This window comes from Eucalyptus grandis, chromosome 11 (assembly GCF_016545825.1).
Source record: "Eucalyptus grandis isolate ANBG69807.140 chromosome 11, ASM1654582v1, whole genome shotgun sequence".
NCBI classification, from domain to species: domain Eukaryota; kingdom Viridiplantae; phylum Streptophyta; class Magnoliopsida; order Myrtales; family Myrtaceae; genus Eucalyptus; species Eucalyptus grandis.
Window position 1 is genome coordinate 25,824,324 of NC_052622.1, and position 16,137 is coordinate 25,840,460.

At 38.6% G+C, this 16,137-nt stretch overlaps 1 protein-coding gene across 2 annotated transcripts; it reads left to right on the forward strand.

The window, feature by feature from the left end:
- Positions 1 to 7,654: 7,654 nt before the first annotated feature.
- On the forward strand, positions 7,655 to 14,149 carry LOC104425558 (E3 ubiquitin-protein ligase RHF2A). 2 transcript variants are annotated; one of them, XM_010038279.3, is made up of 10 exons: positions 7,655 to 7,972; positions 8,099 to 8,166; positions 8,826 to 8,963; positions 9,341 to 9,387; positions 10,268 to 10,330; positions 10,417 to 10,522; positions 10,607 to 10,989; positions 11,103 to 11,210; positions 11,300 to 11,662; positions 13,867 to 14,149. In XM_010038279.3, the coding sequence occupies exons 2-9, from the start codon at positions 8,161 to 8,163 to the stop codon at positions 11,610 to 11,612; spliced, it is 1,164 nt and encodes a 387-aa protein (XP_010036581.1). In that variant the 5' UTR covers positions 7,655 to 7,972; positions 8,099 to 8,160; the 3' UTR covers positions 11,613 to 11,662; positions 13,867 to 14,149. The 2 variants fall into 2 exon arrangements, with proteins under 2 accessions (XP_010036581.1, XP_010036580.1); XM_010038278.3 differs by lacking the exon at positions 7,655 to 7,972 and having other exon boundaries at positions 7,993 to 8,166.
- The last annotated feature ends 1,988 nt before the right edge of the window (positions 14,150 to 16,137 follow it).

The window sequence follows — 16,137 nt, forward strand, 5'->3', positions numbered from 1 at the left end:
TGTTGAACTTCTCATAAATGCAATTTGTGTTTTACGAAAGAGTCGGTGTTATATAATTCTGCAAATCAAACAGATGAAAAGTCACGAACTCTTCCTCAAAAAAATTTCATCCAAGTAATTCCGCAGGCGATGTAAAGCTCACAAATAGATTTACATGATCCCATCATCTACTATACGAAAACACCCTATCAAGGTTAGATGGGTATGATTTAAAATCGCAATTTTAATGATCTAGCTATTTGATTTGGTTAAATTCTGATCTCTCATGGAGCATGAACCAATTGTACCATTTAATTGAAAGTTTGACACCGTTGATTTCAAGTCAAAATTTGGTCAAATTTCCCATAAAAAATTAGGTATCTACAATAGCCAATAACTATCTCTCTCTCTACAAGTTCTTCATATTATCAAGACGATTTGAGTTCAAAAGAAGAAAGTCGAGAAGTGACATAGTACAATTGGTAAGAGTTAAAGGATCAAAGATACTTAATCCAAAAATAAATTTGATGAACAACAACTCATCTTCCAAGTGATAATGATATCACCGTGAATCAATGAAAAGATAACTTATGAAATTCAGTACGATTCTCATCATGTGAACCAGAAATGTGTGGATACATAGTTGCGTTTGACCAAAATCAATACACGACAATAGTTATTTTCTAACATTAGTCGTTCGCCTCATTGTATTTGTCTTCATTTGCCCCTGTCCACTGCTTGGATCGCCCACTTCATTTTTATCCTAATAAAATCTGAGAGGAATCAGAAATGATGGCAAATGTCAAGGTTGACTCGCAAATGAGACAACGATTTAAAATCATTGACCCATAAAAAAGGGGTGCTGGAGTGCTGTTGTTGAACGACCCGCCATTGGGATTTTCATCATGCTTTCAATTGAATATATGGGCAGGCGAGTGGTTGATTTTCCACCACCTGTCGACCCAATCAATTGAAAATAGCCCTTCAAAGGGGACAGATGAGTTTCCACTTTGAAACGGCTCGGTATGATTAGCTAGGTTATCCAGTACATGAAATGCTTCCCTAATCTTATTGCATAAATAAAATATAAGTTAATTATCTAGATTGATGACTCAGCTATATGATTATTTCTACTTCGTAGTGGTTAATTAGAGATTTTTTTTTTTGGTAAAGGGTAAATATATATTAGCAAAAGAACCAAGGAGCTACACACCTATATGAAAAGACCCTAGCACCTAAGCTTACACTCAAAGGACAACCAGTCAAGCGAGTGGAAGAGGTGCCGGGGACGGGGGAGAGGGGGGGGGCAAGGAGCTGCATGACGAGGAGAGAAGGAAAAGCAGCTAGATCCAGGCTAAACAGCAGCCAAAAAGGAGGAGAAGGGGAAAAACAAAGGCACCCGCGCAGGGGAGAAGGAATAACACCAGAAAACTGAAAGATATGAACGAAGGGACACCATGGATGCATCCAACGCTGAAGAGAGAGGACGCATCATTACAGTGAAACGCCTCATTCGAAGATCGAAGGATGGATTCCCCAACTGAGTTGTAGTCTTCTCGTACGAGTCGTATTCTGGACCTTCAAAAGGTAAAGGCTCTATCCTTGATAGCCATGCGAAGATGTTCCTTCAAAGCCGGAGGGATAAGGTTTGGTTGGAAGATAATGTTATTCCTTTCCTTCCAAATAAGGTAGCATAACGCGGCAAAGCCAAAACGAGCCACCGATTGATAGAAGCCGGTGTCGAGAGATGCTTGATAACCCAATCTAAGTTATCCTTCCACGTAGAGTTCCGCCATGGGAGGTTACATTTATTCGCCTTAAAAGCAACCAGACTAGCCGAAATCGGGCATCCGAAGAATAAATGATCAACCGAGTAGTCGAATAGAGGAACATAACATACATGAGGATATTGGGATTCTCCCATGAGCGGACAGATTACCTGGGTTGGTAATCGGTTGCGAGTGATCAACCATAAGTGGGTTTGATAGCGGGGGGAAGAGAGGAATTCCAAATGAATCTCGACCAAGGCACAAGATGGCCCCTAGTCCTTAGAAGTGTTGGTTAATTAGAGATTTTATTGCTTATGTAATCATCGCACGCGAGTATTCTTTCTTTCATTGCTGAATTAGCCCTCCATGACAACCTCATCAAATCTTCCCCTTATCACTATTTTGAGCTACGGAGTTGAGCGAACTTTAGTTAGTTTAATCCTTAAGCATTTTTTAGTCATGTGGATGGATTTCCCGACCATTAACATGCCATCAACCTTGGATTTTTATGTTGAGTGGAAAAAGCAGTTACGACATAAACTTAAATTGCAGTAATGAATGTAAAATCTGGGATAACGTCTAAAAGTGGTGGTTGCTCTTATTGCCTTTCCCAACCCTTTTGCCGTATAAACAAAAAATTGGGACTCAAAGCATCTACATCTACTGTCAAGTCGTGAGAAATTTTGCGAAATTTGCTCTAAGATCCCGGATTTTCATCCATAACTAAAACTAGGGCAGATAATTTGATGCATCACTAATATTAAATGAGGTAGGTGAATTTAGTTGCGCTTGTAATTAACCCTATTATTTTTCTATTTCAAGATTTTTCTTCTCTTAGTCCATTTGGCATATATCAAGTTGGGCGTTCTCTCCAGACCGTGAATGCATCATTTCAACTTGTGACTGAGCATTATATGCACGGAAAGATTCGATATCTCCTATTCAACTTGGGATCAGCTCTCCATGCATTCTTAGCTCTAATTTATGCGTTCTTGTATGTTAATCTTATCCAATTTAAAAATTCCATAGCGAAAACATTTGGCCATACTTAGTAAGAAGAATATATATGGCTCTTATTCATTCCCCTCGTGACAAGAGTCGATTGAATTCTATCTGGAAACAAGCCAAATGTTCTTGCTTCATAGGGTTGTTGTTGAGCTCCAAAATGATATACTCTGATCATAAGGGAAAATTACCAAAAGTGTTTCAAATTTATTGCATTTATGTCATTTTATTTATAAATTCTTCAATTGTGTCAATTGAGTCATAATTTTTTTTTTATAGTCTACCAATTTAGTTATTCCAACTAATTTTGATCAGAAATTATTGATGTGAATACCAGCTAGTCTAACACAATACAATCGATGTTGCCCATGGACAAATTTAAAAAATGATTGAATTTCTCTTCTTTTTTTCTTTTCGTTTTCCTTCTTCTTCCACCGTCGAGCCTTAGCAACAATTAGCGACCGGCCATAGGAAAGGGTTGACCTCGCCGAGATCTAGCCTTAGTTGAGGTCATTGAGGCTCCACCTTGCCCAATCCCAACAAGGGCAATCCTTGCTAGGGATTGGTTGCCGAGGTCCAACAACCGGCAAAATAAGAAAGGAAAAAGAAAAATATTATTATTTAAAAAAAAAATTAAAAATTATACACACCAATACTAATCACGTCATGTATGATAATCAGCATCTATCAGTATTTTCTATTAAAATCAATCCAAATAACTCAATTGACATAATTGAAAAGTTCATGCCTAAATTTGTATAAATACAATAAGTTTATAAATTTTTTTTGATAATTTCTCCCTGGTCATTCGCGCCACAATCATGAATATTCTATTGATGCGGTAAGCCCTTGTCCACTTCTCATCATGGGTCAAAGATGAGCAGCTTCTAGACAGGGTCTAGACCAGTTCGCATTAATGGTGGGGGCGTGGGGAGGGGGACCAGGAGCAGTAAGGTCACCGGCAAGAGCACCCAGAAAACGTCAAAGAAAATATCTTTCACTTTTAGGACGAGGAAGTCTGTTTAAGGTAGGTTAATTCCGACCCACAAATGTACGTTCAATCTCATTAAACCACTATCCGACGCAAGCCAGAGAAATCGAAATTGCTGTGGGACATGTCCATAGGTTGAGGATAAGCAGAAGTTGAAGCAGCCATGTGAATGATTTAATGAAGAACTTGAAAGTCCATGTAAGAAGAGGACGTATATATAGGGAAAAATTGCTCGAAAAATGTTAAATTTATTGTACTTTTGCCAATTTTATCCTAAATTTTTCAATTTTACTAATTGAGTCTTAAATTTTTTCACGTTTTGCCATTTGAATCCATCTAGTCAATTTTAACAGAAGATCGTTAACATAAACGCTAGCCAAGTGTGTAGCACAGTTCGCCTTGACGTTAATAATTTTAACAATATTAAAATATTTTTTTGATATTTTTTTTTCTTTTGTTTTTTTTTTTTTTTAATCCTAGACCAATGAGATGGTCGATCACAAGCGAGGGCCACTACCCTCACCCTTTGGCCAAAGAGAGCCGCAATGCCCTTACCCGTCATAGGCAAGGACATCGGATCCTCGCCCTAGTTAGCTAGTGAGGGTCGCAAAGTTTAGACGCCGTTGCCCAAACCTTTTTAACCCTTGCCTATGGGTGGTGATCTTGCTGGCATATGGCAAGGAAAAAAAAAACATAGATCAGCGATTTCTAATTAAGATTGATTAGATAGACTCAATTGGCAACATGTGAAAAGTTTTAAAACTGAATTGACAAAAGCACAATAAATTTTAAACTTTTTTAGACAATTTTCCCTATTCATAACCGCTACAAAATCATACTGTAAGGTAGAGATAGATGGAGAAAAGAGTATGGATCAGCTCATAAATGCCAATAACACCGCGTTATCCCCGTCATACATATATATATATTTGTCTAAACAATAGTAAAAATTAGCACTATACCGATGGTTTAAAACGTGAAGAGAAAGGAGAAAGCTTGTTCCACTTAATCGTTACACCCAAAAGTGATAAGTGCCCAATCAGTCCTAAATCAATTATACAAAAACCAATCTAGTCCTAAACCATTCAATTTTACTGATGCAGTCATAAACCTCTGCACAAAATTCCAATGTAGTTATTCTAACATGACATTCAATCATCGTCGATAGTTTAATGTGATATGTTGACGTGGGACAACTTGTGAATCGCGGTGTCAATGATTTCAGTAGCACTTGGTTGAATGACTACATTAAATTTCACATAAAATTTTAAAACTACGTTGGCCAAATTAGAAAATTTTAAAATTAAATCGACATCCATAGAATAGATTTTGGACTACATTGATAATTTCCCCCTCCCAAAAATAGAAGGTAATTTCATTGCGTAATTCCCTCTAGCCTATTTAGGTCTTAGGCCTAATAAAGAAATATCATGAATATACAAAAAAATCCTACCATCCTGTGTAAGATATACATAACAACGCAAGTCTATAAACAATCTTTGGAATATATGACGCATTGGTATCTCTTTAATGGTGTGTTTATTTGAACAAGAGAATTATTCACAGATTAGTATTATGAACTTTCATACGTTTGGTTTGCTAAGAATGATCAAATGATGGAAAACCATTTATGGTCCAAGAAAATATTCATGCTTAAAGTTAGGAAAAAAATTTCCCCACGTTTTTTAAAAAGATTTTCCAAAAATTATTATTTTTCTTTATAATGAAATTTTCCCCGAGATAAACACACTCATGTTTCAATGACATGTTTGTCATTAACAGGTGAACATTCTAAGTAATTGCCTAGACCAAAAAAAAAAAAAAAAAAAAGTTATTGCCAACTACATATATTTGAAAAGACATAAAACATACTAATGTGGAGAGACCATGCATTCATGCCTAAGGTGCTATAGTACGTATTGCCCCTCCGATTAGTTATGGTAGAAGCAAGGCACGCACTATGCACATGATTGAAGTAAGATCATTATGTAAGAGTTTTCCTAACGTAGACTAAATTAATTAATATTATAATTTACTGTTTTTACGATTATCGTAAAACAAGGTTGGTCTAATGTGAGATAGAAGGTTTATTATTTAGTCTAATATGGGCCTAGCTAGTGACGGCCGAGTTGAGCCTGGCCCGTAATGAGGAGACTTGGCTGGAAACTCTATAAATAGTGTTTAAGTCTCTCTTCTAACCATAATTCTCACATATATCATCACCTAAGGAGCGTTTACCTAACGCTAAACGTGAGAGGCCACCTCATTGAGCTAGTGATACGGAGGGCAATAAAAGATAAGGACTTGCGCGTGGAACATTGTGTTTCCGCTTCCGCTTCAAGAACGAATCTTTTTACTCAATTATGCATGTTCTTGTTCTAGTTATGGAGATCTTGGGATTGTGCAAATTGCATCCAACATATTGTGCATGAAAAAATGGTGGATGGTTAATACATGAAGTTGATGAGTAACTTACTGTTCATACTGAAGAAGTTGTCACTTTGGTTCATTAAGAGATGATGACCGGTGAAAATGGGGACGATCTGTCTTGGTTGTGGACGAGAGAGGAGCTGAAAAAAAAAATAGAGTGAGAAAGCATTCAGGGAATCATCTATCTATAATGTTTTAAACTTGTATCATGTATTGACTACACCTCATCATTTAGTAATTGATATTTACTGATTATATTTTAGGTAATTAATTTAATTAAATGAGAATATAATTTCTTGGAAACTGTACAATGACCAAGGCGTGATTGTTGGAGGGTCATCACTCCGAAATTTATTATACATAAATTTAGTTGTCAGAGATTATATATTTTTCTCTATAAGTGACAAATTAGGAGTAAGTCCTGGAGAATCGGTGAAATTGACTCACAGGCTTGATTGACGGAAGTAAAATTGAATATAAAGGCCCAAGACACACCAAACTAGGAGGTCAAAAAATTTAGATAATTACCTAAGTTTCTATCCAAAAGATATCTGTGAAAATTTATGCATCACATGGGCATCATACTAATTTATTCTCAATATCTTAGATTACCAAAATTTAACAAAAAAAGAAAAAAAAATTGATATCGAGCTGTAGATTAGTTTGCTTCATTTTAAGTTGACTCATCCTAGCATCTTAAATGCCCATGCTGATGAGGATTTATGTATTAAGGGAAATAAATTACCCTCGTGAACTTCTTTTGAAAAAAACAAAAAACAAAAATACCAATGAGGGGAAGACACAATATTTTTCTTGAATTTCTACATTTCTGTATCTTCCTTTTTTTTAATTTGAAATGTCTCGAAATCAAATTTCGACATGGTTGAGAAGGTCGCCATTGAAATAAAAAGCGGTCCAGTGAAAACAAGTAAGACGGGCGTCTTCCTCCCATGGCGGATATATTCTCTCGATCCGTTTGAACATTCTTCACAGGGAAAATCACGAAATGTTCTATGAAAACGAGGTTGTCTTGGTCATCTGAAGGGCAGGTGTCTAATTGGAGAGCCGACATCATAGTACTTGGATAGATAAAACAGATGGAAACACAGGTGAATGTGTGGCTTACATTGGAGATGATACCCCTCCGTGAATGAACGTGCGAAATACAAACAAAGGTTGGACCTTTTTCTATGGTGAGGTTGGTGGGACGGAGCTGTCCGGCATTGACCCGCTCTCTCTGGAGTTGCCCAAGGACCCTCCTGCTTCAACACCCCTCATTGAATAGACGTCTCAATCAAAGATGACAACTTCGACCCCAAAAAAAAAAAAAAATTCAAGATGACAACCATTCCACAGCATAATTATTGGTCCTTTCAAAACGAGATTTTTATGGGAATTCTTGGAAAAGTAATCTCCCCCGATTTCGTCACGGGCGCCACGAGGAAGAAGCAGAAACGCCCCATTATTGAGGAGCGATTCCTCACTGGAATAGATATGATGATGAACTGCGAGTCCCTCCTCCGCGCCAGGGGGAGAAAATAGTGCGTTGGGGTCATATCAAGAATGAGATTTTTGTGGGTAGACCGTAGAAAGATCATTGGGGGCTACTACCCAATGCGATAAGATGCCCAATTATTTAAAGCTGCGTGGAAAAAGATGGAGCTTTTGAGGCCCCATTTTCTGATGCTCTGGTTGGAGAGAGAGAGAGAGAGAGAGAGAGGGTCTGTTGTGTTTTCCAACGCACAAAAATACATAGAAAAGCAGACAAAAAGAAGAACCAACCAACCCATTATTAAAGGTGGTAATAAGACTTACATGTCTTCTCCTCTTTCCTTTTTTTTTGTCCTCTCTCTCTCTCTTTTCCTCTGTTTGATTAGATGGTCTGAAAAATCTGGGGTTTCGTTTTCTTGTCATGGATCTCTAGCATTGTCGCAGTTCGAGGAATCAATCTCTCTTGCCCATCTTCCGGGGCGTTCATCTTCCTGAATGGAGGTATGTGGATTTATTCTTTTTTAATTACTCAACCATCGAGTTTTTCGATTTTCTCTTGTTCTTTTCTCGGTTGTGCTCTTGATTGACCATCTTCACGTATTGTTTTCATCTACCTGTGACCAATTTACATCTGGGTTTTCTGTCTCTCGTTTGCCCTTTTTGTATTTTTGGCTGAATTCTGCCATTCATTTGTGGGGGTTTCTGTCCAAAGGGTATTTGGATTCTGATTGAATTATGCATTCACGATTTTTTTTGGGGGGTAGGTGAAATTGAAATGAGCTATATTTCTGAAGAGGTGTTGTTGAGCATATACGAAGTGTTATAAGCTGGATTCACACTGTATGTTGTGATGACATCTGGAAGGGATTTGCGGATAATAAGCCGGAAACTGTGAAGGTAGAGGGAGATTATTCATCAGGAAAACTTGTAGTTTGAAGAATATCACAAGAAGAAAATACGGTATTTATACCGTATAGAGAGTCTAGGCAAGTGTCTTGGACTAGCGAATGGTGGAAGACTTATAACTTTGAATTTTGTGAAAAGGTAGCTACAGTTTTATGAAAAGAAGTTATATGGGATACAGAACTTCCGAGATCATCTGCCACCGAAAGAATTGCATATGAATTCTTAATTTTAATTCTGGCATGAGATGTGCACAGGTTCTGGACGAGGAGGCAAAGAGAGCTGGAGATCTTATGACATCAGCAGCAGCTTTTGTGGAAGGAGGAATACAAGAGGCCAATGACGATGCTTGCAGCATATGCCTGGAGGAGTTTTGCGACAGTGATCCTTCAACGGTAATACACACGCATGCACGCACACACACACAAGTTCTATCTCCTAATGATGATGTTGTTGCATTAGGCATTAGGCATAGGCATGGGGACCTGAAGATGACATTGAATATGTTTTTCGCTACTTGTGGTGCTTCTTGTTATGCCAATGATATATCTCTTTCTTCTTTGATATTTGAGCTTTAGCACATATTAATAATGAAAAGGAAAATGTGCAACATGTGCAGAACTTTAAGCATCCAAATGACTAAGTAAGGTGTGAACATGATGAATTTCCCTCCTAATATTTTGCTTGTTTAAGTTGGTATGGGTGCCTTCTGTTCAATTGCTCTGTTTATATCTCATTATAATATGTTCTCTACGTTTTCCCCTATCCTCAGGTCACTTGTTGCAAGCATGAGTTTCACCTTCAGTGCATTCTTGAATGGTATGTTTATCTTTTGTTACTTTCTTTAGAACCCCTTCCCACCACACCTCTCTCTCTCTCTCTCTCTCTCTCTCTCTCTCTCAGAGAGAAAACGGGCGTTGCATACAAGCACATAGATTCATTCTCCTGATTGCAAATCTTTTGATATGCCTCTTTCCATAGATATATCTTCACTTTGCTCCATTTGCTTCTACTCCGTGAATCATGTTAATGAATGGTGGGGCTGAGCTTGATGTGATGGTGAGGGAGTCACAAGGTCAAACCATAGCAGCTGGCCCCGAAAGTTTAGAAACCTTTGAAAGAAGAATTTGAGAGAGCGTTTTAAAGGAGGTTTAATGAATGGGAAACAAAGTCCTAACTAAGTCTATGCACAAAGAGTAAGGCTACATAGATATGACAGTACCTAAATATACAATCAGGAGACTGTGTTTGCAGTTTGCAGTTTCCGTTTCCCTAATGAATGATATGGTTTTGTGGGATGGATTTCATGGGGACAAAGCTATGCAATGAACAATAACATTGACGTTTTTCAGTGGGTCTCCACACCTCCCCTTGCCTGACCAACAATAGCATTGATGTTATTCGGTGTAGTTTCGCACGTTTGACATCTTAAGGATACTGACCTTATTATAGCTATCATCTTCATTGAAGTCATGAATGGACTCTTGTTTCGCATTTGTTTCACATTGGTTTGCAAGCCATGCCTTTAGAAGTTTGGGAAAATATTATTCACCTCACTTTTTATCTAGCACCCATTTTTTACCTCTCTGGTTTAGCTTTCTATTGCACAATGTGTTCACTTTAAAAATGGGTAATAAGAATCTATTTTAAATCATTGTTAGAAATGAAAGCACTTATTACTCTTAATCTTGGCTTTTAGGTGTCAGAGAAGCTCTCAGTGTCCCATGTGCTGGCAGCCAATCAGCCTGAAGGATCCTTCCAGGTTTCCACCTCTGGTTTGTTTTAACACGTTTTTCTGACATTCTTATTGGTGGATCTTTATGTAACTTGAGGTGCATGTGTCGGCAGTCAGGAACTGCTGGATGCAGTGGAGCGAGAAAGGAACATTAGGCTCGCTCCAAGAAATCCAACAATATTTCATCATCCAGCCCTCGGTGATTTTGAGCTGCAGCATGTCCGTTGTTCTCCTTCCAATACCTTTTGCCATTTTTCTGTTGATAAGATGGAACTTATGTAATCTTTTCAAATTCTAATGCAGTTACCTGTTGGTGCAAATGATGCCGAACTTGAAGAGCGCATAATCCAACACTTGGCAGCAGCTGCTGCAATGGGAAGGGCTCATCACCTCAGCAGACGGGAAGGCCATAGGGGACGACCGTCTGGTCATGGCCGTCCTCATTTCTTGGTCTTCTCAGCTCATCCTAACGGTGCTCATTCTGGTCATGTCTCTGGTTCAGTGGTACAGGTAGAAGGGGAAAGTCAACCAGCGGCAGTATCTGTTGCTCGTACATCAGTACCCATCGAATCCACTGGTGATGATTCACCTCGTCAGATTTTGATTCAAACTGATCAAGTTTCTTCTTCTGCCTCCGGGTCTCCTGTTACTCCCACAAATAGACAAGGGATATCCCTTTACAGTCGGTATACAAAATTATTTATCAACCTTAGCTATCACTGTATTGAATCATTGGATACAATCAAACCATGATTGTGATCAATACATCGTCATTAGACTATGGATCATTCATTTGCAGGAGCTCTGCTGGTCACCCTCCTTCTCCAACTCAGGATAGGGCAGGCCCATCAGAATTTCAAACTATTTCAGAATCTCTAAAATCTAAATGGAATGCCGTCTCAATGAGGTACCTTATTGAGTATCTCATAAGGGAAAAATTTGACATTGTTTTGTAACAATTTGATGTAATTTTTTTTTCGATGTGCTATAAGCCAGGTATAAAGAGTCCCTTAACAAAAGCACCAAAGGTTGGAGGGAGCGGCTTTTTCCCCGTCACACTTCTGTGGCTGATCATAATACTGAAGTTAGAAGGGAAGTGGTTGCAGGAATTAACAATGTGCCTCACATGATGGGAAACCTTGAAATTAGGGACAATAGTGTTGGTAATATTACTGAATCATCAAATCAGTCTGCTAATTGTTCAGCTGATGAGGCTGCCATCCAGAGCAGTGCAGAGAACCGGGAAGAAAATCCATCAAATGAAGTCAGTTCATCTGCTGCCAGTGCTGCCAGTTCTGTGTCCATATGATTTGTCAAACCATCAGGAGTTGCATCATCTTCGGCATGTCATATCTGTAGGTGAGTCTTCATCTTGAAGCAAAAATCTTTTAAGACCTGTAATGTTAATGAGATGTCACAATGCATGTTTGTCATTACAGTTGTTAGCCAGTTAGTTGTCGTCAATTGTCTTAGTCACTTGCAAATCTCAATCGTCCAACTTATTAAAAGCAATTTGACAATTTCATTGGTAAGAATGTCAGCTCAACCCAACAGTCAAAAATCCGATAAAAGGTGTGACTTGTCCATGTCAACGCATTTCCCTAATATTTTGTAATGAAGCGGTCCTTTAAATGACCCATATAGTCAAACTCACTATACAGTTGCAGAACTGGTTGGGTCTAGAATTTCCATATTGTAAGATTATTTAGACCGTTCATGTTACTGCTGTCAAATTTATCTTCCTTTTGTTGGGAAAATAGTATAAGAATCAGAAAAAAAATAAAAAATAAAAGTAGCTTCCGTCTCAGATGTCCACTAATGTAAAAATGTGTAAAAGTAACTGCTATATAGAGAAGAGTGAGTTGAGCTTATCATCTCAGCCATCAGTGTATGTTAATTTTTTCAGAATGCACTTGGTCCATCAATTTTGTCAAAATACTCGACTGATGATACTTCCACTACTAATGAACTCATTTAGAGAACATGTGGACTTTATTATTGCTCGCATAACAGATTAAGAAAAAGACGTTACTTATCAGAATCATAATTTACAAAAGAGCAAAATGGTTGGAATTGTAAAAAGGAAACATAATTGATGTTCAAATAGACGTTGTTTAAAGTTGGAAGAAGGTTGATCAGTAAAAAAGTAATAGGTAATGCAATAGATGAAGATGGAAACCCTTTAGTGTACTTGAAAGAATAAATGAGAAAGGGATGCTGTCCTGAATGAAGAGTTGTGCAGTGATGATGTATTATAGAGAATTATGAAGTCAAATCATAAGAAACTACATAATTGAGGCAAAATTTGTTGGAGGAAAGTGGCTAAATATCAGAGAAGATTCTGTTTGTTGGACTGATTAGTTCCAAAATTGGTAGTTTGCTGTTTTCATAATAAAAATGGTTGTTCGACACAGTATTAGAGCTTCAAATCAAGAATCACCTCTTGACACTCCCTGTCATTTTTATCTGGTGCTCCTCTCTGTCCTCCCATCATTGTTTGATGCGGTCATATGTTTTCTCATGTAAGATTTGATTAACGCATGAGGGGAAGTATACATGGAGATACATATTTGATAGTTTAAGCTTTTGGGGACAAAAAACTGTGATACAACTATGCTATATCAAGATTATACCTAATTGACCATTAAAAAAAAAAAAAAATTTGATCCCACACATGCACTGTGCAGAAACATTATAATAGATTGATCTTTTGAAAAAAAATTGCTAACCGCACGACATTCTAATCTTGGGAAAGTCCTTGGAATTGCTTAATATTGTCCTGTGTACTGCTTCGTCTTGCAAAGAAAAGTGAGGTGCTTTACACATGAAGCATCTAAAGAAAGAGATTATGGAATTAAGAGACTCATGCCTGTCATTTCTCACGAACTTTTGCTCTAAATAGCAAAGACTTTCTGATGTTGAAGATGATTAGTCAAAACTCTCTTTTCTCCTCTGGAGTTCAACAAGCCATGTCCCCTTTTGCGCCGAATAGGAGGATTAAATCTTCATCGAGTTGATATAGGTATGCTCAAATGGCTAAGGAAAGGCATATCCAATGACTGGAATGGAAGTCTTCCTCTGGAATTCAAATTCTCAATCTGATTTGAAGATATTCTAAGGGAATACGTACATAGTTTGAGGATTCGGCCTGGTTAAAAGGTTGCTTACCATTGATACGTTTTATTGCTTACCAAACTACTTTCTGGGGGTTACTAACCCCCCCCTAAAAAGAAAAGAAAAAAGAAAAAAAGAAAATGTCTGGTGGTTCAAGAAGCTGACCAGGATGCTTGCCACCAATACAACAACACAAGCGAACAGATTTCCCTACCACTATATTTGTTGGCTGCATGAACATCTGAAACCTCTATGATGGTTGCCTTTGGATTGATTTTGCTCGGTTAACATTAGCTTCTTGGTCATATTAGACCGTGGAAGCGTGGCTTTTGAAGTCTGTACCAAAGTCTCAAACAAACTTCCGTTATTTTCTCTTAGAATTGGAATGAGTCGGTTTACGTATCATTCTTCAGAAAGATGTTTCCCACCGAATTGCTTTCAAATTGCAGGACGAGTATACTCCCAGATATGACTTGCGGATGACCAGATGCTTTGGGTAAGAAGTCGCACAAGGTCCTTGCCATCTTTATGGGATAAAAGAGGGAAAGAGTTTAATGTGGACTGGCATTCATAATGGGTACATCTATGTAAATCTTGTTTATGTGCATGAGACTCAAAGATTATATGCCTATTATGCTGCCATTTTGGAGGGTAATTTCTCATTTATATATGGAATACGCATATAGTTGAAAATGCATATCTATCCCCCCTCCCAGTCCCGGATTTGTTCTTAATCTTTCAATCGGGATCTAGCAAATCCTGTCTTCTCTTTCCGCCCCTCTTTAGATTACCTTTCTTCAGTTCAGCATGTTTTGTGAGGGGTTTTGGTTGAAATTTGTTTGGATGCTGGCGTCGTGAAGAGGTGATTCATGGTGAACGGATGGAAGGGGTTCTTTCTCAGACCTCGTCTAATGTAAAGAGGCATCTGGCAGGGCAGCAGGTCAGCAGGTCAGATGCACATACTTTAGATTCACTCCTATATAGTATCTGTTGTGTCACCGTCACTGGGTGTGCAAAAGAACCAAGATCCGCCCGAACCATCCGAAACTGGACCGAAACCGCCCGGAACCGGACTGAAACCGCTTAGAACCAGTGCTTCTTGAGGGAACCGGTCCAGTTCCCGGTTCCAATTTATGAGAATCGGTGGATACTGGTCCGGTTCCCAGATCCATGGACGGATCCGTCCACCTGTCCACCCGGACCAGATCGATAATTTTTAATATTAAAGAAAATTGATATTACTAATTAAGGCAAGCAGTGCACGAACCAAAATTAATCCCAATCTTTGTGTGCAGAAGAAAGTCCCGATCCTCCTAAGGCGCCGCTTAGCCCCTAACCTTCTGAGACTGCCAGAGGGATGATAAGCCTAAACCCGACTCCCGTTTTGGGGTAGCGTAGCCTTTGTCTTCTGGGTATCTTTCCAGAGTGGGATCTCATCTCTCTTGATTTGTTGCTGCACAAATACTTAGTGCGGCAGTGGCTTGCATTAGCTTGTATGTTTTGTCTCGTTAGTGATCGGATGCGAGTGTTTGAGCTTATTTGAGTTGATCTTGATCTGGGTTTTACGTCAAGTTCGTCCTTTGGCATGCAGTTTTCTTGACAAAACGTCGAGCAAATGGAGGCATCCAGAAGTTAAAAAGTCTAAAGTGGACCTTGACAAAACACCCGAGTAGTTAGTGGGCAAAACTCAAAAGGCCAATACGCTAGGAAGTGGGATGGGATTAAGAAAGTGATATTATTATTATTGTGAGACAGGTTCCATGGATCAATCTGGGAATCAGACCGGACCGACAGTCTAGTTCCCGGGTAGATTCATGTAACAAACGGATGGATCCCAGTTCCAAATTCTCGGAACTAGTCCTTAACGGGCAATTCCCGGTTCTAGGTTGGAAATTGCCTGCCCAAATCATACACACACAATTAGGGGTGATCGGTAAGGTCTAAACTTGGACCCTATACCCGACCCCGTTATAACTAGTTCTCCTTTTTTGGACAATGTGTCCGACCCTGTTTATATTGGACCCTGTACCCGACCCATTCTATTTTTCCAATTCAGTTCCAATGTCAATCCCGTTTCCATTGGAACCTGTTTTGCAATCTTCCGATATCCTATATAATTTCGAATTTTATATTAATACGCGAGAAAATAACGTAATCCTCATAATTTGTATTGAAACATTAAGCATTTGTAATAGATGAATACATGAACTTTTTTACTAAATAAAAAATTAAGGATCCACGGGGCTGATTATAATTTATAAAATCATAAGGCAAAGAATTAGCAACAAACATAGGTCTATATTAATCTTATTCCCATAACTACTATATGAAGCTACTCATTTATACAAGCATAATTCCTCCTACAAAAGAGAAATTAAGTGAGCCAATCCACGTGGTACACAAGAATTTGGCAGCAACGAACACCATCCATCCGCCGAACGGTGCGAGAGGGAGCTAATGAGGGAGGAAGCAAGTGAGGAAGAGGAACGACGAAGGAGGAGTGCCGTGCATGTTTGAGAGAGCTAAGAGGAAAAACTCCGTGTGATTATAGAAGTAGGAATAGAAATAAGAGGAAAAATTAGAGTTTTGGATCTATACTTACAAAACCGGTCCGAGAACCGGTTCCTGAGTGGGTAATCAATCGAACGCGGTTCTCGGACCGGTTTAAACCGATTCCAAATTTTAGGAACCTGTTCCCGGACCGGATTTAATGGGAACCT